This window comes from Leptonychotes weddellii, chromosome 1 (genome assembly GCF_054177405.1).
Source record: "Leptonychotes weddellii isolate Sample4059 chromosome 1, ASM5417740v2, whole genome shotgun sequence".
NCBI classification, from domain to species: domain Eukaryota; kingdom Metazoa; phylum Chordata; class Mammalia; order Carnivora; family Phocidae; genus Leptonychotes; species Leptonychotes weddellii.
The window spans coordinates 75,978,185-75,988,888 of record NC_138369.1 but is presented as its reverse complement, the minus strand read 5'-3'; the positions used below and the strand labels follow the sequence as shown (position 1 = coordinate 75,988,888).

The following is a 10,704-nucleotide window of genomic DNA, read 5'->3' as shown; positions in this document are numbered from 1 at the left end:
TCTCTGCTTGACTTATTTCACTTAGCATAATCTCCTCCAGTCCCATCCATGTTGATGTAAAAGTTGGGTATTCATCCTTTCTGATGGCTGAGTAATATTCCATTGTATATATGGACCACATCTTCTTTATCCATTCATCTGTTGAAGGGCATCTCGGCTCTTTCCACAGTTTGGCTATTGTGGACATTGCTGCTATGAATGTTGGGGTGCATATGGCCCTTCCTTTCACTACATCTGTGTCTTTGGGGTAAATACCCAGGAGTGCAATTGCTGGGTCATAGGGTAGCTCTATTTTTAATTTTTTGAGGCACCTCCACACTGTTTTCCAAAGTGGCTATACCAACTTGCATTCCCACCAACAGTGTAAGATGGAATTAATTTTAATCATATATTTTGTCTAACCCAATATAACCAACATATTCTCATCTTAATAAGTCTTCCATATAAAAAATTATTAATAAAATACTTTAAATTCTTTCTTTTGTACTCAGTCTTCAAAATCCGTGTGTATTTTATAATATATCATCTTAATTTGGATACTAAATTATCACCGCAAATACTTGATCTTTTTAGGTTTTCTATATTAATAGCTGAGAAACTAGAGTCACATGCCTGAGTTGTTCCAAATGTATTTAAAAGGTTTTCCAATAACTGAATCAAGTCTTCATTTTGAAGGTTAAATTTGAATTCATTAAAATGAAATAAAATTCGAATTTCAGTGCCTCCGTTACTCTAGCCACATATCAAGGGCTCAGTAGGCACATGGAACTAGTTAGGCTATTGTATTGGGCAGTGTAGCTGTGGACTCTGCAAATTCCCCGAGCTGAAGAGGTCTGGTCCCACTCCTCAGGAGATGAAGATGGTGTAGACCCAGAGGAGGTAAGTTTTCCCAGGAACTCAGAGAGTGGAGGCTTTGAGGCCAGCCTGTCCTGACTCCCCTCCGCTGCTCTGTCCCCCACACTGTGCCGTGTAACTGTCACTAAGGTGATTCTTAGAATTAACCCACAATGACTCTGCCTGCATTGAAGCTCCATTCATCATAGCCTTAAGTCTTTAGGGCTGCCAACACAGGACTTATTAAAGTCTGTCGGCACTGTCGCTGTGGTCAGTATGCACGGAAGCCACCCGGGTGCATAACAGGTGTTGTCCTTGTCTCCCCCACCTCCCTGTCCCCATGCTCACCTGGTCTCCGGTCAACCCCAGCAATACTTCATCCTGCTGATCCTCACTGATGGTGTCATCACAGACATGGCCGACACCCGGGAGGCCATTGTGCACGCCTCCCACCTGCCCATGTCGGTCATCATCGTCGGGGTGGGCAACGCGGACTTCAGTGACATGCAGATGCTGGATGGAGATGACGGCATTCTGAGGTCACCCAAGGGAGAGCCTGTCCTTCGAGACATCGTCCAGTTTGTGCCCTTCAGGAACTTCAAACACGTACGCATATCTCTGGGGCTTCCCATGGGAGAGCAGAACCAAAGCAAGCTCACTCCCACAGTTTCCTACCAGTGTTTGGGGTAAAGCAAGTGCTTCTTAACCAAGCTATCTCTGCCCGGGCCAGGCTGTCTCACACCCAGGATATGTAGAGCTTCACTCTCTGGAGAAAGACGTGTAACTCAAGTAATAGCCGAGGAGTCATGCAAACTGTGGCAGCCAGCATTTCACTGGTGCTTGCCCTCATCCATGTAATTTAGGCTCTCTAGTGCATGCAGGGCTCCATGTACAGTTGGGCGGGTTGCTCTCCGCCTAAGGGTGCCTGGCTGAAGTAGCGAAGAGAAGCTGAAAGTCAGCGTGGGTTCTCTTTGTCAAGCCATGTACCCTGGGAGAAGCCTGTGTTTGCCTTGGAAAAGTATATTTTTGAAATCATAGTAACCTAAATCCTCTGTAAATATACAGTAGGCAGCATCAAAGATTTATTTAACTCATTAATGAGGGAACCAGAAAGACGACAAAGCTAGTTCAAAGGAGGGTATAAAATAGTTGATTATGGGAGGGGGGGGGGAATACTGGAATAAGTTTCCTAAGGCAGATTCAAACTGGCTAATGACCAAAAGGGTTAAAAAATCATCATCATCATCTTTAGATTACCTTGTCTACCGGGCAGAAATCTTATCACTTTTCTGCAAGTTAACATTTAGCTTTACAGTCTTGGATTCCCATCAATAACAAATAGTAGGTCAAGCAGTGTCACAGTCCCCAGACGACCCTGAAGCATCCCCAAATTTGGGATAATTATCAACTCCACAAAAGAAGAGGCACCTTTATTTTATTTTCTTTTTTTAAGATTTTATTTATTTATTTGAGGAGAGCGTGAGAGAGCACAAGCAGGGAGGAGGGGCAGAGGGAGAGGGAGAAGCAGGCTCCCCACTGAGCAGGGAGCCCGACTTGGGGGCTTGATCCCAGGACCCGGGATCATGACCTAAGCTGACCTAAGCTTAACCAACTGAGCCACCCAAGTGCCCTGAAAAGGAACTTTTAAAATTTACACAAAACCCTGCACCCTTAGGGCTGCAGTGGGCCAGGGTGACACCCTCTCTGATTCTCACAAAGGCTCCCTCTGTGCTTGGTAGTGGCCCTGAAGAAGCCTTTGGAGCCTCCTCCAGCTGTATCTGGGAGTCACATAGGGCGTCACAGACAGTGTTTCCAAATGAAACCACTTGCTAAATAAAAGAGGCTCACCAAGCCCTCAGATCGTCTGCACGTAGGAGTGGTATCCGCTATGTGGAGGGATGTCCTAGAAGAGGTGAAATTTGCTGCAATCGTGTTCATCACGACTGAAGTGATGTGAAGTGACTTACTTGCATAATGCCCAAGGTGGGGAAAGGGGGTTGTTCTTCCAGATTTTCATGTCCTGCCCCATTTTGTCAGCTGGACAGAAGTAGCCACATCACTGACCACCACCCATTACTTTGCATGAGTGAAGTGGGGTCAAAGAGCTCACTCCCTAGGAGATTCATGCACTTCCCCAAACCACCGTCTTTCTGTCCCTGCATGCACGCACACGTGCAAACGCACACACACACACACAGCCGCAGAGCCATGCACGTTACAGCCTCTCCCCCAAGCTCCTCCTGTTCCTCAAACACTCATGGAGCGCCTGTTGTGGGTGCAGCATGAGCTCGCCTGGGGCCGCGGTGAGATGATAAAGCCGTGGGTCCAGTCCCCAAGGAACATATTGGAGAATTACATGGTTGGGACATAGGTGTCAGCAGAAAACTCCTGTGCTAAGCAACCTATGGGTGGTGAAAAGGGGCTCAAATGTTGCTACAGGACTTGAGAGCAGAGAGGAGCAGCCGTGAGGGAAGCCTGGCAGCTTGTGCTGGTAAGAGGAAGGACAGACCGTTGGTGCGCAGGGAGTTGAGGGGGCCTCAGCAACAAGGGAAGTGCCCTGCCCAGGGCAAGGGAGTGGGGCCCTGCTCGCAGGTGTCTTCTACACAGTCTCCAGCTGCTCTGTGGGTGACGAAAACAGCACCGGGAGCATATCACGCCGCTTATCTTCACGGACTTCAGCTTAGAGTTTGAAAACCATATCATTATCCAAACTTATCTATTCTGAATTCAATACACAGTAAAGAAAATGGAAGGTGAGCTAACATCCTTTCATATAAGCCAGTAACCCATGAATTGCCTCCCTTTGCGTGCAAAGCTTTGAAGTGGACAGGGCACAGACTCTGAGCTGTGTAGCTCCCCGCAAGTTATTTAACCTTACTGTGCCACAGACTTCCATCTGTAAAATAAGGCAAATGACAGACACATTAGAAGAGTAAAGGTGGTGCCTATATAAAGCTTAGCACAGCACCTGGTCGTCGCAGGTGGTTAATAAATACCACTGCTGCTACCAGCTGCTTTCCCATTTTTGGCCTTTTCCCAACCAGATAATGCCCCCAAGTCCTAATTGCTCACCAGAGCCACCAGCCCAGATACGCAAAGGAGTGGGAGAGTCATTTAGAAACTGTGCTGTCTAGATACAGTGACAAATAGCTACGTGGGGCTATTTAAATTAACTAAAATGAAATTTAAAATTCAGTTTTTCAGTCACACCAGCCACCTTTCAAGGGCTCGATAATCGTGTGTGTCTAGTGACTACCGCACTGGACAGGGCAGATACAGAGTATTTCCATCACTGGACCAAGTTCTATTTGACAGCACTGTTGAGGGATAGCATGGCTTCACATAACAGCAGATCCATCTTACAGTGGATTGCACAAGTGGTTCTTAACCGAGGACAACTTTGGCAACATCTGGAGACATTTATGATGGTGACAGCTTTGGGGTGCCATTTGCATGTAGTGTGTAGAGGCCAAGAGTGCTGCTAAACATCCTACAATGCTCAAGACAGTTCCCCACCCAAAGAATTATCTGGCCCAAAATGGCAATATTGCCCAAACTGAGAAACCCTAGATTGTATAAAGACAAATACGTTGTTCTTAGGTAACTAGATGTTAGGGACTGGTGGCTGCCCACATCTTTTTTTCAGTGATTTGATAGTATCAGGGCAAGCACTTGGTGATTCCCCTTGCTGTTTGCTCATGATGATAAAACAGTTGCCATAGCTCCAGGAATTACATTCTAGTTCAAGGAAAAAAGGAAGAGGAAAGGAAAACAGAACCAACCATGTCTGTCCCCTCTAACCAAGAAAGAAAAGCTTTCCAAGAAACATCCTCATGTCTTAAAGGATGAAACTGGGTCATATTGGGGCGCCTGGCTGGCTCTGTCAGTGGAGCGAGCGACTCTTGATCTCAGAGTCATGAGTTCAAGCCCCACGTTGGGCATGTGGCCTTCTTAAAATAAAAATTAAAAAAAGAAAGAAAGAAAGAAATTGGGTCATATGGCCATCCCTGGGTGCAAGGGAGGCTGGGAAATTAAGTGTTTGGCTTTCTAGCCTTTATATGAGATGCTGCCAGAGAGAAAATGGTAGGAATGGCTTTCATAGCTACCCTAGTGTACGTGTGGACCATGCTCTAATCCACAACCCTGAGCAGACATTTATAAACTAAAAGAGCATTCGTGGATGCCAAGTGCCCAACATGCTAGGACATCTTTGAAATGTGAGGGGTCACTTTTGAAAAACCCCTCACCGTGTTTTCAGATTGTTTTTAAGATTAGTGTCTCTCTTTTGAGCCTCCTAAAAACTGTGAGATAAAACCAATCCCTGTTCTTTGCTATTTCGTCTCTGAGAACACTGGGGCTTAGCCAAGTCGAATGGCTGAGTGGCAAGCCACATGAGGAAGGAAAGAGCAAGAAACCAGGTCATTCGGCATTTAGTCTAGCCCTTTCTTTACTTTGCTGAGGAATCTCAAACACTCGTTAACTGGCCCCTCGGCTTCAAGTTTTCGGCTTCAATAATAGTTAATAATGAGGCTCAGGCAATTTTACTTGCCCAGGGATTGGAAAGTTAGTACCGAATGCCAGAGCCAGAAGACAGATCCAGCTCTGCATGACTCCAGAGTCACGCAGAATACCAACCTCCACCTTCCTCTGCCCCAAATCAGACAGTGGGATCATAATGCTGATAGAATAAAGGCTACATTAATCAGTGGTATTCAAGATCCTCCATTGCCTGGCCGCAAGCTTATTTTCCAACTGAATACCCCCACAATCCTAAATCCGCAACACACACACACACATACACTTTCTTTAGCCCCATCAGATGACTCACTGTACCTAAAATGATCAAATGTCATTCCCCTTCTCTACATTTTAAAACATGCCCAACTTAAACACCACCTCCCCTTGGAAGCCTGCTGTGATTTCCTCTAAGATGACTTAGTCTTTTCATTTTCTGTACTCTGGTCCCAGGGTGCTTGTGACTCTAGAGCAGTGCTTCTCAAATTTCAGTATGCATAGGAATCACCCTAGCGCATCGAGTTAAAATGCAGATTATGATTTAGTAGCTCTGGGATGCTTCTAGCCTTCCATATTTCTATTAAGCTCCCATGTGATGTGATGCTGCTGGTCTGTAGCATGTAGCAGTGTTCATGTGGGCCACACCAGGCTCCCCTCTCATGATTATAACTCCCTTAATGGCAAGAACCACAAACCCATAAACCCTAGCACAGTGCCTGGAATTGAATGCAAATTGGGAACAAAACAAAGAAAATTCATTCTGCCCTCCAACTTTCACCCATCTTCAGATGTGAATAGTTTTATATTTTGAGACAAGCATGGGAAAATATAATTATGAAATAAAAGGTTCATTTTCCAAGAATCTGACAACTCTTGGTTGGAGTAGATGCTCAACAAATATCGGATGAATGAATGAAGGAAGGAAGGAAGGAGAGAAAGGGAGACTAGCTGCTCAGAGCAAGACTGCAGTCTTTTAGGCTGATTCTGGATCAGATTCCTTTGGCCAGGTGCCAAAATCATGGTGATTTCTTCTTTCCTCCAGGCATCTCCAGCTGCCCTGGCAAAGAGCGTGTTGGCTGAAGTCCCAAATCAAGTCGTGGACTATTACAATGGCAAAGGAATTAAACCAAAATGTTCATCGGAAATGTATGAGTCTTCCAGGACACTAGCACCATGAACTCCACATACTTTTACAGAGTTCTGAAATACTATTCCTGCTAATATTTAATACTTCTACTACTCCTGTACTTAAAAAAAAACACGCACACTTACACATTTAAAAAATAGCACGTTTTGGTGATTTTTAACTGACGATTTTTTTTGCATGTGTAGCCCTGAGGCCTGGATCTGTTCAGCTCTTGTATTGTTAAAGACTTTTTACAAAGAAACATGAATAATTATAACTTACTCTTTACATTACAGCATGTCGCCTTGAAATAAAATGTTATCTGTATCTGTTTTTTATACAGGTTTGTTGAAATTTTGCTAAATTTCTTATTATCTTTACACTGTAAAGCATTTTGACACATTTATTGAACGTTGACAGCCAAAACATAATTTGGTTTTATCTGCTACAGGATGAGAGACTTTTCAAAATGGCAGATGCATGGACTGTATTTTGCATGTTTAAAATAAAAAAAAAAAAACCTACACTGTTTTTGCAACTGTTATCTATAATCCCTCCCTGCTAAGAATGGTCTCTTTATTGAAGAAGAGGTTTACCCACCTAGACATAGTCTTCTAGAAGTGGGTCTGGAGCACTTAGCCCAGCACCTCTCAGACTTTACTGTGCACACAAATTACCTGGAGATCTTGTTACAAGTCAGACTGTGGTGCAACAGGTGTGCATGGGCCTGAGATTCTGCATCTCTAACAAGGTCCCAGGTGATGCCATTGCAGTCCACACTTAAGAGTACTGAGGTTCTAGACTCTGGGGTGTCGTCCCAGAGACCATCTGACACAGGGAAGCACCTAGTCTGCTTGAGAAGGGCACTTTTCCCCTGCTAGTAGCCCAAAAGTCCCGCCTGTCTCCGAGGTGGGAATAAAAAGTAGTGAGACTGATTCCAGAAGCTGCATACCCCACATCAGTCTCACTGCTTTATAGTCACACCTCTTCCTTAAACAGACTAGGGAGTATTCCTTCTCACCAGCCTCCGCCCTCTCAAAGGAGGCATCCCACAACCTCAGTGGGAATGGTTCCATTTTTATGTCAACCCCTTGGAAGGACCTCAAAGAGTCTTTGGTGGCACCACAACCACAGAAACTCGTCCATGGCAAATGGCCATGCGGTATGGCCCCCCAGAAACTTGGCCCGCCAAGTTGATCTTTAAGCTTAGTGTGGGGCGTCTTGTTGCCTCTTTTTATCACTCCTGAGAACAAAGTCTATCAGCAGAAATGCCTAGGATCATTGTTTTGCGTGGAAGTGTTTTGTTTTGATATGAACTGGCCAGTCTTGAACCAGAAGAATGAATGTTTCACTTGTGTAATGTTCTCACAGAGAAATGGACAAGTGTTTTGCAGGTATAAAAGGCACAAGGAGGAATTTATTTTTGGTGAGAGAGATAGGGAGTAAATCACAAGGCAAAATAGATCTGTTTGTTGTTTGTTGCGGGAGGAAGTATTAATAAGCAAAGCAAATGCCTTGTATGATTTCCGGTGTTATAGATCCTAACCTTGCAAATACATGTCAGCCAAATGCACAACATTTTGGGAATGATGGTAAAAAAAAAAGTGTATGACTGAAAAAAATCATAAATATTTCAACTGTATTGTTTTATGAATAAATTGGGTACTTACAGAATTTTTTCTGAGAGTTATAGTCTTGTTTCTCTTTTCAAGGCAATTCGCTAACAGTGATTTATTTCGTGTAGACGACATGCCCTCAGATTAGGACTAGCTCTTTCACAGTCCCACAGAAACAAAAAGATATTGTTTTTAACAAACAGGGGATTAAAATATGTAGGCCCTATTGTACAGAATTATCTGATGGTGGTTTCTAACCCCAAAGGAGGACACGAGCTTCCATGTAGATGTGCCTGGAATATAGCAAGCACTCAATAGATACTTAATGAATAAAGAGATGACTAATTGAATGAATGAATGAATAGACTTGTTAATGTGCCTCTTGAGTGATCTCAAATCTATTGTCGATTTAAGAGGTGAATTAAGTGGCTATGCCTGTCAATCAAAATGATGCACCACTATGTCATTCTCAAATATCTGTTGGGATCTATTACATTCCTGTCAGGATCCCTGGGATCTGTGAGATTGGGTGACAAGTACAGAGTCCAGTTTGCCTAGCCAGAACCTTATGGCAGCTTACGTCCTTTTTCATAGCCAGAATGAAGCCCCGCTCAAAAGAATAATACAAATAGTAGCTAACAATTATTGAGGGCTTACTGGTGCCCCGTACTGTTCCAAGTGCTTGCTATATACTATCTCATTTAATTCTCCCGGCAGCCCTATGAGGTAGATAATATTATTAGTCCCATTTTGCAGATGAGGAAACTGAGACATAGAGAGTTTAGGTAACTGATGCAAGGTCACACAGCTATCAAAAGACATAGCCAGAATTTGAATGTAGACTGGCTCCTGAGCCCATTTCCTAATCCTGATTTCAGCTGCCTTCCTGGCCCTATACCTATTTGCCATATCAAGCAGTAGATAATTAGGACATTTGAGAGAATGAGGCTTAACACATAACCTTTGCCTCTATTTCAGAAATTTCTCTCCCATCTGGTGATCTCCGCTTCTTGATGTAGGCTCTGCAGCAGTGGAAGAGAGCCGGGATTCAGCCAGGTCTTCCCAACTTCCTGCCACCAAGGAGACCATGTGGATCAGACATTACAAACACAAACACTCCCAGGAGCTGAGCGAGCCATGTGAGCAACTGAGGAGGAACAGGTTTAAACAAGGGACATAAAGAGTAGAGTGTGGTGAGGATGGAGAGAAACTGGAAAGCAAGTGTCCCAAAGAGGGTCCGGCCCCGGGGGCCCTGCACAAGTGTGGACCCAATGCAGCCAGCCCATCAGTTTCCCAAGTGAATTGGAAATTGTGGTATTTCATATTTATTCAGGATTCAACAATTGTTTTAAATACTACAAGGGCCAAACTGTAGGACTCAAAGGAAAAATACCTCTGGGCTTAAATTGGCTTGGAGGGCAAATATGGACCCATGTGCGGTCTGCGGACCACGGGCCCTCAGTTGATAACATACACTCCAAAATTCTTGGGGACCCCAAAGAGATTTTATTTCTGTGGTTTATATCTAGCAATATTTGCTGTATTCAAAATATTTATTAATTCATTTACATAACAATAATAAACCCATTACACACTAACATAAATAAAATATTCATATTTTAAAAACTATTTCAAAATAAAATAAAATAAAATAAAAAACTGTATTTCTGGGGTGCCTACTGGCTCAGTCAGAAGAGCGTGCAACTCCGGATCTCAGGGTCATGAGTTCGAGCCTTACGTTAGGCGTAGAGATTACAAAGAAATGAATGAATGAATAAATGAATAAATAAATTTTCAAAACCAAAAATAGCGAGGCAAGCAGCATTGTACGTCTTGCTTAATAAAAGCCAGCTGGATTCTCATATCTCCTTCTGCACTCACCCTGCTGTATAATGATGTTTTGGTTGAGGTACAACGAAGAAACTCTAGCCTTGCATGGCTAGGTATGTGGTAAGGGGAAGAGTATTTTCAGCCTTCTCAAATAACTGTGCTAATTCTTTTCACCACACCAAATCTCAACAAGTTTCTTAAAGGTTAGTTGCAATGTGAAATATGAAATCACGTCAATAAACCCTTCCTGGCATTTTCAATGTTCTTTTACCCATGCATGACTTTGTAACATCGTGCACCAGTCACTTGGGAAATATTGATCCGCTCACTTATTTAGATGTTCTAAATGCTTACATAGTTTAGTTTACCACACCAAAAAACTCACATTCTTTTGCTGCAGAACATCTCTGCTATCTCATCAGACAGACTATTGAGAATCTGTCAAATTATAGTGCCGGATTCAGGGTTTCCAAAATTCTAATCTTTGCTAGAAAGCTCAAATGTTTTCACCGGCAACAAATACTGTCAGTTGTTTTTGTTGAAGTGACAGATGCATTTCATTCATTTTCAAGAAAGTATCTTCCAAATACCCACATCTGAATAACTCTAGTTTATATCAGTCTTTTTTTTTCCCCCAAGTATAAATGGCGTTCTGTGAAAAAAACAAAACCAAAAAAAGCAGCCAGTTCAGGTCACAACAGGAAGGCACGCATGCCTTCATTTGAGGCAACCGTCTTTGGTCAGACTACAGTAGGTATGCTGTATGTGTGCTTTGCATTTTGT

The 10,704-nt window shown here is 43.4% G+C and overlaps 1 protein-coding gene across 1 annotated transcript in view; it reads left to right on the top strand.

Moving 5' to 3' along the window:
- CPNE4 (copine 4) overlaps positions 1 to 8,153 on the top strand; it is a 323,229-nt gene extending 315,076 nt beyond the window's left edge. Inside the window, exons 14-15 of the mRNA XM_081801971.1 lie at positions 1,204 to 1,440; positions 6,392 to 8,153. Coding sequence (XP_081658097.1) covers positions 1,204 to 1,440; positions 6,392 to 6,526 — 372 coding nt within the window. The 3' untranslated portion in view covers positions 6,527 to 8,153. The remainder of the gene's footprint in view (positions 1 to 1,203; positions 1,441 to 6,391) is intronic.
- Positions 8,154 to 10,704: the final 2,551 nt, after the last annotated feature.